An 18,987-nucleotide genomic window follows, 5' to 3' on the forward strand; every position below is an offset into this window, starting at 1 on the left:
AGGTGAATGAAAAGAACATTCATTAGCTCCTCTGGGCATCAGCTTTAATTTCATGAATTTGTGTTCATGTTTTTCACTGTAGCATGTTGCCGAGCAGAGCACGCAGGAATTTAATGTTACCACTGCTGCTGCTGAACAATCTGTGATAGGATCACTTTTACTACTCTGGCACCTTGCCAAACTTTCCAATCTCAAATGATTATTGCAGTGACATTTGTCGTATTGTATTAAAAAGTACATGTGTGGGTGGTATTTGTTGTTTGACAACAAAACTAATGAAGACAGGAAACTGAACAACTTCTGTTGCTTGGACTTTGAATAAAAATACAGATTTTTTAATTTGTGTTTTTCAAAACATACAGAATTTAATTTCCATAAAATCCTGACCCAGCTGAAGTTGATGGAAAAGTCCTGCTAGTTTAAGCAGATTTAGGATTTCAGCCCAATTAATTGAACACGAGTATAATCTACTAGTAGACTAAAACCGTTTCATAGTGGTCCTAATAATTGTAAAAGACTGTTGTGATCACTAAACACAGACTCAGAGGGAAGGTAAAATGCCTCAGTCATCAGACACTGATGTGTGAAATTATATAGCTCAGTGTTTTACCATCTTTCATGCATTTTTTTACATGGTGGATAAAAGATTATTTGAACTTTAGATAGGCAGTGCTGTTAAAACAAGCAGTCAGGATTGAATGGTTACTTAAATTTTATTTTGTGCTTCAGCAGATAAGGTGACTGATGCCTACATCATACTGACATAGAGAGCAAATTGTACAATCACCTTCTATAAACTGGACTTTGTAAAGCTGGCAAGATAAACATTTGAGCCAGCCTGATCTTTTATGTATGTATGCATATCCCTTTAAAATGGTATAAAAAAACTCATTGGATCCAAAATGCTTTTTACCTCATATTTCTCAACAGTTTTCTTTCTATAAGGCAGTGATGCGAAATGCGAGTACCTCCAGAGGAAAAACTCTGATTTTTCTAGTTTAAAATACTTTAAAGAGAACACTGTGATTCAGCCCTTGCTGCCTTTAGGTCCAGATCAGTGGTGATCCATAAGGCCATGGACAGCTGTTCACATCTGGTTTACAGAGCTGTACAGAAGAAGCAGTGAAATGAATAAGGGTGAATTGGTGGTTGCTAAGGATTTATAGTGATACTTTGCTTCAATATGTGTGACCAACACTGTTTCAGACAATTGTCCCTACTTTTTCAGAGCAGGAGAGAAGTGCTTGGTCTTGCAGGTGTTTCTTTCTCCATGCTGGTAGGTCCATCTGCTGGAGCAGCAACATGGGTAGCATAGAGCACTTTGTGCTTGGGCACTGGATGTGCCACAAACTGGACTTTGTGGAGTTTATGTTTCATCAATTCCAAAAAGGGTAAAGTCTTCCTTTCCTCCTGCTCCCAGTTACTTGGGCAGCCTTGTGGTTGTGCCAGAATTCATTGTGTGCTTTTGTGGGTTACTGAAACAGTGGAAAACACGTGCAGGAGCCTCTGCAGACTCTGTGCTGTCCTTCAGTTATGGTGGGTCAAGGAAGAGCTTGCCAAGCATCTTCATAGTGCAGAGTAAAAGATGGGATATCACAGCTAGGACAGGCATAGGGAGGAAAGAGAAGGTTAGAAATGGAGCGAGCCTTCATCCTTTAGAAGGCAGAAGCCATGTGGGAGTTGGACTGTGCTTTACTTTGGGCCTGATGGTCCTTCAGGTTCTTAGTGAAGGCTTTTCTCCCATGAGATATTATTGCATCCCTGTAGAGGTTTGATAGAGGGCTGCTTTCTGGAGCAGCTGGAGAAGGTGGCCTTTCGCCTCTGCATGTTTTTACTGATGTTATTCTGTTGCTTCCAGGGGTAATGGGTTGTAACTCTGTGATACTGTTTATTGTGTAGTCAGACTGAAAAATAAACTCATTTTTTTGGCACCTCTCCTAATCTGAACAGAGAAACTGCTGCATGATTTTGTCTCGAGCTGAACCCAGACTTGGAAGAATCTTCTACTGGAGCAGGCTTCTTGCTTGTTCTACTCTGCTGAGGGGTTGTGCTTTCTACTTCCAGGCTCAAGATCTGTTAGAGGAGATAAGGACTTGTGCTTATTTTTTGTCTTGCAATATCTCCTCCAGGCTTTCAGCATCAGGGATCAGCATTGGCCCTTTCCTTCACAGCACTTACTTCATTCAGAAGTTAAAACAGTTGCATACGTCTGTGAACTCCATTGGTTTTGTTTCACTGAAATGCCATAACTTAAACAAACAAATAAAAAAGAGCAAAGTTCCAGGATGTAAAGGCAAATTGATTGCATTTCTATACCCTTTTAAGTGATCTAAGATCTGCAGTATCTTAGCTGGCTGCTTTCAAATTCAGACAATAACTTTTGACCTCAGAAATCTCACACCTCTGTATCTTAATTGCAAGAGATCTTGAAAATAAAGCAAACCTGGTTTTCTTTTCACTAAAAATATCCTACTGTCCAGTCAAGAGGAGGAGGGCTTTCAAAGGCGGATGTACTAATCAAGGGGTTTTCTGCTGAGGAGCAGAGAGGCAGCATTTCCAAAACCTTCTGCTAAGTGTGGGCAGTTCCCCACTGCCTTTGTAGTTTGATTTTTGTGAGCTCTTACTTACTTGATCCTGAATGAGATTATAGAAGTATGTAGTACTTCTTTGAGCTGCTGCCATCCTTGCTGATCCCAGACCACCAGCAGATGAAGAGACAAACAGGTGGAGTGTCTTGTACATCTTCAGCAATGGTCTTGAATTAGTGAAAAGATACTTTATTTGCACATGAAATTCAGCTAGTAAAGGCCATATTGATATATCAGTAAGACAGTCCATACACATGGCTGTATTAAGCTACATAAGCTGTTGTGTACAACTTTTGAATCTAGACAGATAAATCAGGAGCAGAAAAGACAGTAGGTACTTTGCCACTGAGTTCTAGGACCCTTTTTGCATCTCTTACAAGTAAAATCACCATTTCATACAAAATAGATGTTCATAGGCATACCATAAAAAATACCCTGACATGAGGCTTCAGAACTTCAGTCAGTGCAGTGGGAACACCTGGTTTGATGTTGCTCACTACTTGCAGCTTGTAAGTACATCTAGTAATGCAACAGAAATAAGAACAGAAAAGGTTTATTTGAACTTTCCTGCTAGTCCACATTAGCATGCTTGGTTTTTTTCTTCTATTCTAGGGTTTTTTAAGCTTCCCTAGAGGTGACCAGAAAGACCCAAGTGTATCCTCCTCTTTTTTCCTATTTTTCTTGACCGGCCCAGGGCACACATTTCCAGGCCCTCATCTGTTCTCTGTGTGACCACAGGTAGCTCTGGTGGCATTGGGCATTGCTTACACTGCTTTCACTGCAGGAGAGGTGAGGGAAACCTGCTGCCTGGCAGGAACCCTTCCTTCCCACTTGCAGGGCCAGGCACGTAGGTCCTTGTGAGAAAAAAAATGTGATAATTGGTTTAGTTAATTTTAAATTCACTTTCTGTGCAACCAGTAATTGGGAAGGCAATTATGACTGCCCATTCCTGGCCTGCAAGTCCTGCTAAAAGTGTGGTAGAGTACCAAGCACTCAGTGGTGAGCATGCTTGGCAAAGATTGAAGCAACAGAATTCCTAAATAAAAAATTAACCTGTTCTTTGCAACTATGACCCTCCACTTTCCTCCTGTTTAAGGCTTTCCAAGGTACCATGTATATTTTTAGATGTTTAGAGGCAGTGTCTTTCTCAGGCACTTGTTTTATTTAAGAGAAGGAAAACAGGGCTGAAATAGCTCTGCTGAGATCCTGCCACTGATGCCAAGCCTGGGGGCCAGTGTCCATTTGGAGCCCAGGTAGTTGGGTTTGCAGGGTGGTCACTGCAGGTCACACCCCTGTGTGCACAGCACAGCCAGGACACAGAACACAGAGTTATTTCTTTGAGACTTAAACATTGCAAGCAAATTTTGAAGATGTGCACTTTGGGTAAGTAGTAGTAAAATTTGGTAAGTGTTACTCATTGGTGTCTGATTATGTTAGAAGTTATGTCATGTACTTTTCTGTGAGGAGTTTACTATGCCTGCATATGGGATGGGAAAGAAAGCTACCACACTTCCACATCCTCAGTAATTTGTTGATGTGGTGGAGAGAAAAAGGTACAAATATCTCTGAATTATTTTTGTTCAGACCTGAAAATGGTGTATGGGAAGGACCATGAATTCCCAGTGTTCCTTGCTGTCTCCCCTTGTAATCTTAGGGAGACCTTTCTGTCCAGTTTTAATAACGTTTATGCTTCCTGTGCCAGTTCATGTAGTATTTCAGATGTCAGAAGCTGGTGGTGGTTTTATTTGGGGTACAACAGGTACCTGGCTGGGTACTGGATTTCAAATGTGGGAGTGAAAGTTTCTGTCATTCATCTGGGTAGATTCTCTATAACTCAGAAACACCTTAAACTGTTGCTATGATATGTGGGTTTTGTAGATGAGTTATGTTTAGCCAGGTAAGTGCTGACATACACATGAGGGTAATGGGAGAGTAGAAACTTCTTGCTGACTCCAGTTCTTGCTGCATAACACTGTATTGTGAATCTAGGCAACTTAACATGCTTAGAGTTGTGTTTTAATACATAGAAAATATATTCTATGGATGGATTTCTATGTTTGGTCAAATGAAGATAGGGATTTTTTCCTACCCTGGTTGAAGATGAATAGTACATTTCTGTATATTAATGTGTACTATATATTGTAAAGAACACTTACAGTGATCTTAAAATGCATTATGTTCTATATTGTTAGAGACCAGCAATTTATAAATGCTTAGAGTAATTAGATCTACATGATTTATATGTAATGAGCAACTGCTGGTGAAGCGAGTAATTAAATGCAAAGTATGCTCGAAAATGTAATAATACATTGAAATTCAGGGCAGATTATTTCCAAGCATCATTACGAGAATCTGTCTTATCTCTTTGTGTTCCAGTATGAATAGAGATTTCTGGCAAAATGGAAATTTGATGCATTCTTTCCTTCCACTGAGGACACTGTTTTTGAATGTCAAAAATTAGAGCTTTTTAACGTAAAAAACTCCCTCTGTTACAGGAACCTTAACTGGAAATATTGTACGAAGCAATATGAGTGAACCAAAATCTTTGTCCTTCCAGGGATTTAATTTAAATATTTTTTACTTGCATTTAATTTTGGTAGCAGGTTTGGTGTTTCTCATTTTTGCTTGTTGTGTTTTGTTGTGAGCTTTATTCCTGATTTCTTTCTTGTTGAGAAAAATGGCTTATCCCTGTCCCTAGAGCATTGCCTGCCTGTTCAGGCTGGCCTGAAAAGGGCCTTGCAGTTATTGAGCTCTTGTTTTGGCTGAACATTTAAAATGTATGTCATGTTACATATACACATCTCATTCTTGTTTCCCATTAACATGCTAGGCTGAAATATATTGATTCCTTCTTTCACTTCCCGATTGAGCTGCCTATTTGTTCTGTAATGTTGCTAAAGCCTTGTTTAATTAAAAAAATATTGGAACTTTTGTTTTCTTATCAGCTGGGAGTTTTATTGGCAGTCCCAAACACTTAGGATGGTTACGTCTATTTCAGAAAATGGAAAGAGGTGGTCACAAAGCAGGAATCTAAAAACTGTTTATGAAAAGCAGCAGAGTTATACAGCAGGTTGTCTGGTGCTAAGCCATCTCATAGCTAATCTGTCTAATCTGGTGTTTTTTTAATTGGTGTTTAATCTAAAGAGTTTTTTGATGGAATTAGATCAGCTGATTACATCATAAATCCGATGGAAATCAAAAATCCACATCTAAAACTGCGTCTTCATCAGCTATGTAGTGTTAGTATTGTGCATAGCCTAGGACTCACTGTTAAAATTATTTATCTATTGACAATGCAAATAGCCAGAATTGGATCAGTGAGTTGGGTGATTGCTGGTGGGGTGGGGTTTTTTGATATGTGTTTATTAATTAGCATGTTACACCCCCACACACATACCACCACCTCTCCACCCTGCCTCCCCCACTCTGGGAAACAGCCTAGTGTGGCTTGTGAGGGATCTTGTTTTTGGAATGAAGTGACACTGGAGTTGAGTCCAGTTAGAGTGGTGTGTAGGTGAGGCAAAGGAAATACAACTTTATGGATTGAGGGAGAAAAAGAAGTTTGTTCAAAAATGGACACATGACAACGGCTCAGGATTATTAAGAAACAGATTACTCTGAGCTAGATTCCCAAAATGTATTTCCACTAGTGTGTTTGTTTATAGGGAGCTTTGGATGCAGTCAGCTTTTCTACAGATACTTGCCTTGTAAAATAGTTTTATTGTATTTTAGAGATACTTCTTTGCTTTTATTATAAAATTAGCTTTATTATCTGTATGAACAAAACATAATGGCGCAAAATAGGCCACAGTTGGAAGATTATTTACTTTACATTTTACTTTGAGTCCTTTAGGATTCAAAGTGTGTGTGGAAGGGACATGCTCAGCTTTCTCATATGTCTTAGTCCTTCCAGATCCCAGCAGACATTATGAGGAGAAACAGAAGTTAGCCAGTGTCCCCCCAGAAGGTGAAGGGGGCCTGCTGGGCTCTCACTGCTGTGCTGCCTGACAGGGAGCTGCAAGCCTCTCTGTGCCAGGCTGTGGTTGCAGGCCTATTTCTTGGCAGGCAGATGCAGTGATAGGATCTTCTTCATCTGGTGTAAATCGGTGTAGCTTCATGGAAGGTACTTCATTGAGTCACAGGGGTAGGAGGCAGTGCTCTCTTGGGCTGGGCAGCTGCCATGTGGAAATTAGCCCTTGAGATGTTTATTAAACTGTCAGCAAAGTAGGCATGGTATGTGGCGTGGCAATTCTTTCAATGGTTTGTTGTATTTCCATCTGTCTGTGTAGTCTGTTACAAGGCCTGTTAAAAATTACATTTCTGTTCCTGTTGTGCCCACCGGAATCCACAGGTTCCGCACCAAAAAAATAGGAAATTTGAAAGAATGTGGGTAGGATTCAGTTTTCACATTTGAAGATATATTTCCATACAGTTAGGTCACAATGCTAATATTCTTGGAAATTCAATGTCTTCCATTGTATAGGAAACACAGACATCTTAATGCCTGTTAAATGCTAGTGAGCTATTTGTAAATAAATAACCCCAGTTTTTAAGCAGCAGTGTACCATAAGCAAGGGAAGATGATAAAGTCCAGTCAGGTTGTACTCGAGGTGTGACATAATAATCTGTCAAATCTGAGTCTCTGTGTTTCCATATAAATGGGATAGGTCTACTTATTCTAGTGATTGCTGATCCTTTGAATAGGCAATTCAGTGCCTGAGTTGTCTTTTTGATCAATAATTTTTTGCTGTTCAAGGTAAAATGCAAGCTGAAATTTAACTGAAATTGGAGGAGACTGAGGTTTGACTGCAATGTCAGCGTCTTATAAGGATGTACTCTTGGGTAGGGCAAAAATTCACTGCACATAAGTTAAGGCCTAAACTACTGAAAAATTGCAGCGTGCACATCATTTGTAAGTAATAGTGAAACACTTCTCTAAATCCCTCAGTTTGTGTCAGTGTCAAGCATGCTCATTTTGGATAGGACTTACATTGCAACACATGGCCTTGATGTGGAGTTCAGGACCAGCAATTTGGTTATGACAAAATACCACCACATAAAACTTTCTATAGGCAGGTTAAGATAGGTTTTGCAATGAAAAATTATTAATATACTGCTGAAAATAGTAGCTGTGCTAATAATTTAGCTGTCACATGGATTATTAAACTTTGTCATTTAATAATAATGAATCAAGCTTTAAAGTAAAACTCTTAACTTAAAAGTAAAACCCTTGAGCTAAATATATATGATTGTCTTGACAACTTTGAAACAGAAATTGAAGGGCTTTCTTAATAAAGTTTTTACTTAGAAACCAAAGCAAGAAATGCTTTTGAGTTTTTGCAGGATGATTACTGAAGGAGTAACGCCACATCAGACGTCAGCTCTGGCACAGCCCCATGCTCGAGCTCCAGTGGGGAAGGCTTGGGTGATAAGGCTTGGTTGTTTCCAAGGAGCACAGTAACAAAAGCCTCCCTTGCCCAGGAGTGATGCTGGGGGGAGAATTGACAAAGGCAGGTGGAGGTAACTGCACAGAGAAACCAAACTAGTTTTTTTTAATTTACAAGTGGTTTATAGCTCCTCTTTCTGTGACTGAACTTCCAAGTGATGTGGTTGCCTGAGGCCAGGTTGTAAAGAACTCTGTTGAAAATAAGCTGAAGGTTGCTCACAGTGAATTGCATAGAAAAACAGCCTATTATCAAGTGGCTTGTATGAGTGATAATTCATCAAATGCATGAAAAGGACAGAAATTTTACCAGTAGTTGATACTGGAGGCAATAAGATGGCAAATTTGGAAGACAAGAAAAACTGAACCATTCTGGAATAATGCAATCATGGAATTTGAGAACAGCAAAGGATGGAGAAATGTGAAGTATTGGAAGTTAGCTGAAATAAAATGGTGTCAAAGTCTTACATTCTGTCTGTCTGTGAGACAGGCCTAGATAGGTTAGACTAGATCTTCCACAGAATTTTTGCTGAAACATTCTAGACTTGAAGGACCACCACAAGACTCAAGTAGATAAAAGAATATTAAGGATCTATGAAAAAAAAATAAAGTTACTGATAAAATATGACAGAACAGTTAACTATCTGGAAAGATATATTGGAAATTATCTGTGTTATCTCTGAACTATGAGTGCTGGTGAAGCAGAGCTTGAAGTCAGAGGCATCCTGGTCATTAATCATGTTTGCCAGGAAGTGAGGAACCCGATCATTCAGATAACCATGGCCCTCAGCACTCGTCACATCAATGGCTGCTTGTGTAGGTGACTGGATTTCCAGCAAAAGACACCATACACTTCAGGACAGAGCAGATGTCTGAAGGGGAAATGGCTTCCAGAGACATGGACAAATTAAAATAGAAAAACTGCATGTGGAGTAGGAGAAAGCTACTGGAGAAAGCCCACCAAGGAAAACTCTTGGCTTTCTTTCATGCTCACCTACTTCTAAAGCAGAAAAGATTCTTTACACGTGGTCACTCTCAAGGGAAAGTTTAGAAAGAAGTTAATATTTCCAAGCATCTGTTGAAAACTGAAGGTGAAGAAGAGAATTAGTCTAAGCGTTGGATTTGGTCTTCTGCTTTTTCTGGTCATTGGCTGAAGAACCTGAGCTGCTTCTGCAACCTGAGCATTTGCTCTGTGATTTTTGTATTTCCTCACTTCCATATGCGTGCATGGGGCTGACTATTAATTGTGGCATATTGACGTATGAAATGTGTTTGAATTGGATGTGGATAAATTTGATATATAAGAATAGATTATCTGTTATCACAGTAAAAGTGTTCTGCTATTTTTGGTTTTGGCTTTATGTTACAGCTGTAGTCTGAGCCTGCAACCTTCTGTCGTCACTACTTAGGTCTGTAAAGAAAACTCAGCAATGTATGGCACAATATATTTGCTGAAACTGAGTAAAATCCTAAAATTTCATAAATAGAAGACAAAAATACCTTTTTTTCTTTGGTACAGTCATGCACTTAGCCCATTAAAAGATTAATTAAAACCACCCTGATGAAAACTGACTTCAGCCAGGCATTGGAGAGTAGGAAATGAGGGAGGCTGTCCCTGTCCGGTGCTCTCGGCATTTTCCACGCTAAGGGTTGTGGAGGGTAAGGAGGCAGCTGCTGGTGCTGCCCAGTACCTGTGACACCAGCACCCCTGCCATGCACAGCGGGGAGCTGCTCCTGCCCTGCACAGAACCCTCCTCTGCAGCAGGTGGGGTGGAAATCCTGGCCAGGGAGGAAGGGAGGTGTGGTCATGCAAGGGAAGACCATGCAGCAGTGGAGGGGATGGAAATCAAGTCTTATGTAAACCCCTGTTTGGTGTTACATAATTTCTAAGGGCTGGATACTGGAATTGGGGTATTTTCAGGCTTTTTTGTTATTCAGTGCATTACTTAAAAGTCAGTTTTAATGAAAATTGAAGGCAACTCAGCATTTCAGTGATTCTCAGGCACACAGAAAAAGGCTAATTGTAAATCTAAGTTTTTTTAAAAAATCATTAAATCAGAATTCAATTTGTGTTGTTTATATGTCTTCTTCTAATTCTGCGTGATCACATGCTGACTGTTTTGTCTTCCAGGCAGATTTTCTTGGTAATGTGTCATCTGTTTGTGTGTGAAGAAGTGTAAAGTGTCTAATTCTTTCTACTGTTTACGTTCATAGAATAACAACTCTTGTTTTGTTCTTGACGCCCCTCAGTGGAAGCACTAGAAATGATTAAATCATCAGTCCTAAATAGTTACGCATTAATGATGTGATACACTTTACAGAATACAGCAAAATTACTGTGGCAAGTATCTTTCCTGTGAACTTAAAATTGCTTGTACCATTCTTGTAACTGCCAAGGTTTGAAATCTACAGAGATCTGTGGAGAGAGGAATATATTTTACTACATAAATATATACACAAATACATTGGTTAATTTTTTTGGATGATGAAAAGGAGGAATAAGTTGGAAGAGTTGACATAAGAATTTCAGTTTATTGGTGCTGTTACTGAGGACAGTACAGCTTGGATATCTCCAATGTGATGATTAGCAATAATTTACAAATATTTTAAAATTCAGTTTGCCAGCTCTAGAAGGCACCTGGATTTCTCTGAGCAAGTGCATGTGGTGTGGAAGTACCTCTGCTCAAGGCAGGAGAAGCTGCCACTTTGTTGGGCCATATTTTCCTTGGTTGTTTGGGTTGGTTGTTTGGGTCACCTCACAGATAGGTGTGCCCCTGTGAAACTATGGAAGTGTAGCTGTCCAGGGAATGAATTTCATAGGAAAATGTAGGTCCTGTGCTTTGTTTTACTTGCTGGGAAGATGGAGTGGCTTGGTTCTGATGAGTTTTCAGGGTCTTCCCTGCAACTCTGCAGTAATTTGCTTTATAAATACCAGCACATTGTATTCCAGAGTGGGAGTGTATTTGCTAAGGCACCTGTTTGCTTGGGAAGTCTTTGTCTGTGGGAAGTGGCAGACCAGAAGATCTGGGAAGTGCTGGCAAAGAGACAACCTGGAGTTGCTCCTGGGTGTATGTCCCTGCTCACAGAGATCCTGCTGCCATCACTTGCTCCCCTTTGCCTTCTGGCAGATGAGTTGGATCATAGGAAATTATTTTTTGCTCTGGGAAAAAACTTTATTTACAAATATAGCTTTTAAAAAATCCAGTATGTGGCTGTAGGAAGCACTTTAATTTTTTGGTTATGTTTAATCTGGAAAAAATCTGACTTCTTTTTCCTGCCATTTTAGGAGGAAGGCAGCTAGGATTTCTTTTGCATAGCTATGCAGCACAGATGTGTGTGCATTAAAGATATGTTGTTTTTAATCTGGTTTCTGACATTCTAATTCAAATACCTTTTTGATTTAACATAAAGAGGTTGATAGCTTTATCAAATGGACAAAAATTGCTTATTTTCCTGGCTAGTCATTTTGGAGAAATTAATGGCAGTTTCAGATTTTATGAAGGACAAAAAAATGGTATTCACTAATTAAAATAATTAATTAGAAGCAAATGCCTGTGGGTAGTGGGTTGTTTCCCATTTTAGGTGAATTAAAGGAAAATTTAATAATTGCTTTCAATTTTTCAGGCAGCCAACATCAAGCGTGAAATGACCTTCCATGCATTTCAACAGGAGGATGTAAAAAGTGACATCAGTCGAAAACTGCCAGACCAACAGTTTCTCCTGTTCACCACAAAGGAGGAAGATTTAAAAACAGCAGAGACCAAAAAACTTAACAGAGCTCATGAGCATGAAAAGGAAAACACTCGTTCTGTTTGTCTTCTGGAACAGAAGCGCAAGGTTGTTTCTTCAAATATTGATGTGCCTCCAGCAAGGTGAGTTTGATTTTTTGTTGTGTTTTCTTTTAAGCTTTATTCCTTTTTCTTCCCTGCCATTTTTTTAATGTAACATTAGATACAAGTTTGGTAAGCAGCACTATGAGCTGCTAAGGCTAGTGTTTGTGCCCAGGCAGTCCAAAGTCAATCACAACATTCCTATTTGAGAGATCTGCCGGGAAATGAAAAACACCAGTAGCAGAAAATGAGAGCATCTGTAGAGTAGGACTTGCTATTGCTTTTGCATTGTTTTTGCTTTTAGAATGTGCTGCAGCTGAGGTACTTGGGGAAGAGGATGTATCTTAAGAAGAAGAGATTGTTGACTCGGCTTCACCCTGAGAAGTAATCTTCTAAATTAGACACAGAATCATCTTACCTGCTAGCAATTTATTTTTCAAATTTTTCACTGTCATACTTGCAGACATTTTATACTCATTGGGTATTCTGTGTTGCAAGATGACAAGTGCTTTTTCATGTTAGCATCAGTCTGTCTGTAAAGATTTCTGCTTAATCTGCCTGGTAAATTTACTTGCACGTAATTCAGTAAAAGGCCTTTCAAGTTTATGATGCTACTTAAAAAATTTGTAGTCAAAACAGATGTTTAGTTTTTCAGTTTGTTGGCTTTCTGAAAACCAACATAACCAGCAGGTTCTACCACATCATCCAGAGCAGGATCGCTTGATGTTTTTCTCTGGCTGTCATAGGTGTCTCTTGCACTGAGTCCATGAGCATTTTACAGGATTTTCCCCCCATATATATGTAGTAAAAAGCTATGTATTACAACCTTGAAAATGTTAGGGTACTTATTTGAGATTTTCACTAGTAATCAACCTTGTAATATCTGAGTTCCCTTCTCATTCATCCTGTGTGTCTCAAAGCAAATAGGATCAAAAGAACATGTAGGTCAGGAGGGACCTCAGGAAGTCACCTAGGCTAACCTTCTGCTCAAACATATGTTAGCATTTCCATTTAACAATTCAGGCTGCTAAGGTACAGGGTTTAAGTGCATTTTTGTGTGACTTCATGCAGATAATCTACTTGAAGTAGTAGTCAAGCCCCCATTTTCTGTAGCTACAAGATCATCCTTCCTTGGAGGGATGAATATTTTTCCTCCAATCAGCTGGAAAAGAGGATGAATAAACATCTTTAATGCCTTCTTAAGGCTAATTGTGACACCAGTTTTGAGCACAGGATACTTAAGATGATAAGAAATAAAGGTGTCTTCTAAAGTTGTTCTTTCCATCTGCATGTATTTTGTTAGGGGCTTAAAAATTACTGTGTTACATTGTTGTGTGTTTTCAGACATGCGGGTTGAACCCCAGCATTAGCAGAATTAAAGAATGAAGTAGGAAAGAAACCTGGAATTTATGTTCAGTAGCATAATAAATATGTTGGTCATTTTTGCTACACATTTCCAGTCAAGGTCAAGTTTTGCTTTGAAGCTGAGGTGAATTATTGGGCCATTTGTCCACAACTGACGGGAAGAACACTTAAACCTTTGCTTGAAGATTCTCTTAAATATTTGCTGTTGTAATGAAGGGGAGCACCCAGTCTCTCTTCCTCGACAACACAGTTTCATCTCTAAGTCACGTTCTCCAAGAAGACTCCATGCATTTCTTGCCTCTTTCTAGGCCCCTTCCAGTCTTCTGTCTAGGACTGTGCTGAGAGAGTTGCAAGTTCCCCAGGGGTGAATTCCTCGTTCCTTTGCCTCCTGGCAGGACTCATTGGGTCGACTGTCGTCTCTTCTGATGAGAAAATCCACCTGCCTTTGCAGATTTGTTATGCCCACTTGTGAAAGGTCATCTTGAATTAATCAGATAATGTTTGCAATTATGTGGGACAAATAAGGGGTTTAATATGGTCTTAATTTCTTATTGCTACATATACCCTCTTTACAAAAAAACCCCAATTTTTTATTTTGTAAAGAGGGCTTATGTAGTAATAAGTCAAAGTGAAACTTGTTATTTATTTTGTTTTAAAACCTTAGTGGAACTGAGCAGAACCCATTTCACTTTGAAGATGCCAAAGTGAAGGACGAGATTACATTTTGCGGTATCCAGCTAAACCCATGACAATATTTAAGTGATTTTGAGACAGAAGTTTATAAAAGTTTTGGATTCATTATTAGCAGAGGCATATGAGTATGTCCAAAAGAGCTCTGAAGAAGTGTTTGCAAAAGAGCTGTTAAGAGATGGATAAATTTACTTCACTTTTTCCACAAAATGAAACAAAAGCCATCCCTTCTTAGCTGTTTTAAGGATCTCAATGAACAAGAATGCAAATCTTTGTGAGGGACTGTATCTAAAATAACTAACAGTTCAGCAAAACACCAGCATAATGTTTCTTGGAGGCATTCAGCTTCAGGACTTTCATTATTGCTTATGGACTCTGACATTTTAGAAATGTTAAAATATCCTAACTGAGTCCTAGTGTTTTGTGTGCCTGGTAGTCAGGTGCATGGAAATTACAGTAAAATAAATATTTCATTGGATGCAAAATTTTTAAGTTCGTTGTTTACATTTTTATTTCATCTTGTGAAGATACTACAGATGTTTCTCTCTATGTTATGTCCTATACTGGAAGTGTCTTTTGGATTAAGGCAGGACGACAGCATGACTTTTTCATAATGATTTTTATTTTTGGAATGCAATAAATGAAATGGCAGTTAACAGCATTAATTCTTTCCCTTTTCAGATTTCTTCTCTTGGTCATTTTGAACAAAATTTATCTGAGCTAAATTGTGTTCCTTCTGAAATGCAGATAAGCATAAATGAAACTGTTCAGCTTGAGCAAATGGATTATTTGATATAATAAGGAAACTTGAATTCTTTATTTTTCCTTTAAATATTGAGTTTATTGTCAGTTTTTTATGCATAAAGAGCTGCAGTCTTGGAAAAAGTGGTCTGGCTTTGAACTGCAGTTATCTCTGACAACTGAGATGTTATCTGTAGAAAAGAGAAAATACACTTTTGGTTGATCTCCAGTTCAAACAGCAGCAGTCAAACACAGTCAGATCCATGGATCTGAGTAGTGAAAGGCCATTTTGTAAAAAGAGAGCGGTGTCGCTGTGGGACTGATCGCCTTGTCTGGTGGGCAGAAGCAGGCCCAGGTTTGCCACTATTTCAGACAGCTATGTCTGTAGAGGTCAAATGTAATCAGAGAGGATGTTCCCAGTAGGCAGAGGTGTGGAAGTTAACAGGACCTTCTTGCTCATTTGTATTTTCTTCAGTTACTTACCATCATGGACACATAGTTCCAAAGCATGTCAAAAAGAAAGACATGAAAGAGCCTGGACTTCTGATACTGTGGGTGTGAGGATGTGAGGAGGGACCCTGTGCAGGCCAGGTACACAGGGAATGGATTCTGCCTCTTGGAAGAAGGGGGATAGAAGGGTGGTTGGTGGAGAGCAGGGGATGAAGTTTCCTTTTTTTGAGTAAGTTGTGAGAATAAATGTCAGAAAATGGTGGTGGTGTTGAAGGCCTTTTAAGACTGAAGTGTTTTGACCAATGGTAGCTGGAAACCCTTCAGAACTTCAGTGCAGTAGTGTCAGAGGAGGTCTTTTCAGGTGTTACAGAAGGCACTAGGCACGCATCACTTCTACCCCTGTGATGCGTGGGTGTGTTTGAATAAATCAACAGATTTTCTTTTATTAGTCTTCTGTTAGGTGACCTCAAAATATTGTGAAATTTGTCTTATCCTCTTGATATATCATCCTCGTTCCCCCAGCCCTCCTGTACTCTGTTGTCTCTGAAGAAAAGAACAAAAGATAAATTTTCTAACTGCCTAACTTTTTCTACATAGTTTGTGCTGCTAAAGGACAAGCCACAGCTAAACATCGGTTCCTTAAAGACTTCCTTAGAGTGTTAAAATAGTTATTGTGCAATAAACCCTAGCTGGTGTGCTCTTTGGTTTTACTGCTGTTAAGGAGTGACATTTGCCATGACAATAATATATTGGATTTTGCTATCTTCTGATGCTTTTATATTAAAAAAGCTGCTCTATTACTGTGAAAATAATTTTTATTTCTGTACCTATATTTTATCTTCTAATTAGTTTATAATTTAATGGAAAAATATATTAAATAATTGAAATAAAGTAAATTAAATACCTCTAGGAATTCTCTCCAACATTGTCTCTTTAGGTCTTTGTACAATAGCTACAGAAAGCTGGGACAAAATGAATTTCAGCCATATTTCCTGACTATCATTATAAAGAAATAGTACAGATGGTGATGTGTTTTCATTCCTAAATGATTTTCTTGCCTGGTCTCTCCAGGAATATAGCTCTGGGCAGCCTTCTGATTAGAGTGTGTTGTTGATCTGTAAGGCCTGCTAGGCATGATGGATTATGCACCATGCATTCCAATGGAAACATTTGCATATTTTCATAGACAGAACTCTCCAGGAGCCTGACTTCAAGATCAAAAGCAGTATCTGCTTAACTATGATAACCTCACTGGAAGGACTTCCCAATCTGCTTGTAGAGGGAAGATCAAGATGTGCTTTTCTGTTTATCCAGAGGTGGTGTTTATTCAGAGATTGTCTTTTGTTATTTTTCTCCATCTGTTTTAGACAAGTCCTCAGTTTCCTTGGGGGAGCTTCTTTCCTGGATCTCTCACAATTTTTGCTGAGGGGATTGATGGGGCAGCTTCAGAGGGCATCAACTATTTGTTGGCTGCTGAGGATTTTCAGCTTAATTGAGTGAAAACAAAAGGCAAGGAAATCAGGCTGTGCTTCAGAGTTACTGACTGTAGCTCTGTGAGCTTCTGAGCCCTCTGAATTTCCCTGCTAGGCCAATAGCTTTTCATGGAGGTGTGATATTTTCTCCTATTTTTTCACAGTACTGTAGGTTGAGTGCTCCTGTTTATTAAGTTTCATTTTGTATACTCATGCTACTTAGAAACTTTGATAACAGTTGGTTTTATATAACAAAAACTATTCCCAGTATGATTCCTGTATTTCAGAGCTTCTGTAAAAAATCTGATAGTTGACAATACCACGCATTTAAAAGTAGCTTCTCCAAACATACACCAGTGAATTACTGAAGTAGTAAATTTTTGCTTTGTTTACTACACTTGTTTAGTTAAATATGTGTGCAGCTTGATTGAATTTTACCCAGTCAGTCAGTAAACCTTTTATATTTAATATTGATGGTAGTAAATTGCTTGCCATTTTGTCTGCTACAAAATGGTGTGGTGCCTTCTAGGTACTGGAAGGCCATCTTCAGGTTAGTTGCCTTGGTGTGCATAGTGCTTGTTGCCATGATAGCTGGACCAGCTTCTCATGATGTTGAGACAGATGACAGCATTCCTGACAGCTTGCAAACTGGTGTAAACTCATCTTTCAAGTGATGAGATGTCAAGTCTCAAACATGGGACTCTGCTCTGGGGAGCAGAGTGGGGCTGTCCCATTTTGGGCATGGCTGACCACTGGGAGGGGTAATCTTGCTATAAATAAGCTTGTATTTCCTAGCTGGTGGTATGGACTCAGGCACTACTCTTCAGAAGTCCCCACTGCCAGAGCACCACAGCAATATGCTGGATAGGATTGTTTCTTTAAAGAGGTGTAGCATTCTCAGATGGAAAAATTTGCTCTGAAATTGTGCATAATGTATCTTTATTTTTCAGTGGACCTTTTGTCAGTTCCCCCATTTCTCTCCGTTGTGCTGTGCTGTGTGCAGATTTGACACTTGCAAGATATTTCATACTTGACTGTGTTACTGATGTCCCCACGACCATCATGTTCAATCAGTCTCAGCTTCTAGAGGAACCAGTTATCTGACCAGTACAATTTATTTTCATCACTTGTCTTGGATATGCTGGATGGCCTACCCAGGAGGATTTTGCCAGTGTAATTTTCTTTTCAAAGCACAAATTTTGGATTAGTTAACATTTCTCTTGAGGTATTTTTTCCCAGTTATGTTTAAAGCATAAGGAATATTAATCTCCTGAATAAAAAAACACGCTCTTGCTGTTCTTTACTTGTAATGTTTCATATTTGATGATGATTGTAACACAATGGGGCATAATGGCAACTATGTGTGATTGTGGGCCTGGTTTACCATAATTGATTCTGTGAGAGCAGGATGTGATTTAACAGGAATAGACCTAACAAGGATACAGCTGAAGCTTACTTCTCATGAAAAACTGACTCTCTCTTTGGTGGGACCTTTTGTAGCACCTGTTCATCATTTCTGAGTTCATTGTTCCCAGGTTTCCATAGTATTAATGTTAGAAGAGGGAACTTTAACACCAGCTGGTGACTTTGCCCATCTGGATTTTTGGCCAGTGTTAGTTTCCATTTTTTTTTAACTGTGGACTTGCTAGCCAGTGAAAAATACAATGTGTGAAAGTTTGATGGTTCAATTGAGTGTGGTAAAGCTAGGTTGTTCTACAGCCTGATATTGGAGTCTGTATTATTTTAGGCAATTATTACCTTCAGATGGAGGCTTTGATTGTGCATGTGTATAAATATACACATATAAATAAGTTTCCCATTTCTCTAGGAAATCCTGTATTCAAAGCACTGCTTTGAAGGTCTGTCTTCATCTGTTGAAGTACTCCTACTTCTCCTAAAAATCTTTTTCTACTGGTAGCCAGTACAAAAGGCTGCATAATTTTATCTGTGTGATGGAAGTTGCCAACAGACAGTGATCTCATTACGAAGCAAATTTCAATGAATTCTTCAAAAGTGGCACAGAGGGAAAATGTGTCCCTAATCTGCAGCAACCATCAGGAGCTGGTTGGTGAAGAGCTGCATTCAGCCAGCCCTGCTGCTCTCCGTGTTAGCCATTGATGTGAATGCACGGCTTGTTCTCAGCTCTTCAGTTCCCTTAAAAAATGGAGTGTAATTTCAAAACACTCCTCAACAGCAGGCAATATTCAATAAGAGTAATTTCTTTGTGGTTTGTGTTAGCTGTGGCACAAAAAAATTCCTCTTGAAATGCCATCTGTGCTGAGAAAAAGAAAAAAGTCAATGAGTACATGGTTTGTGACTTGTGTATCTGTGAAAATTGTGCAAGAATGGGCTACTTTATATATATACACAGATTACACACATCATAGCTATGTTCATAGCTATAATTT

At 39.1% G+C, this 18,987-nt stretch overlaps 1 protein-coding gene across 1 annotated transcript in view; it reads left to right on the top strand.

Moving 5' to 3' along the window:
• The first annotated feature begins 11,656 nt into the window (after positions 1 to 11,656).
• Positions 11,657 to 18,987, top strand: part of ZNF704 (zinc finger protein 704) — a 69,695-nt gene continuing 62,364 nt past the window's right edge. The window contains exon 1 of the mRNA XM_005426749.3: positions 11,657 to 11,903. Coding sequence (XP_005426806.1) covers positions 11,677 to 11,903 — 227 coding nt within the window. The 5' untranslated portion in view covers positions 11,657 to 11,676. The remainder of the gene's footprint in view (positions 11,904 to 18,987) is intronic.

This window comes from Geospiza fortis, unplaced genomic scaffold (genome assembly GCF_000277835.1).
Source record: "Geospiza fortis unplaced genomic scaffold, GeoFor_1.0 scaffold25, whole genome shotgun sequence".
NCBI classification, from domain to species: domain Eukaryota; kingdom Metazoa; phylum Chordata; class Aves; order Passeriformes; family Thraupidae; genus Geospiza; species Geospiza fortis.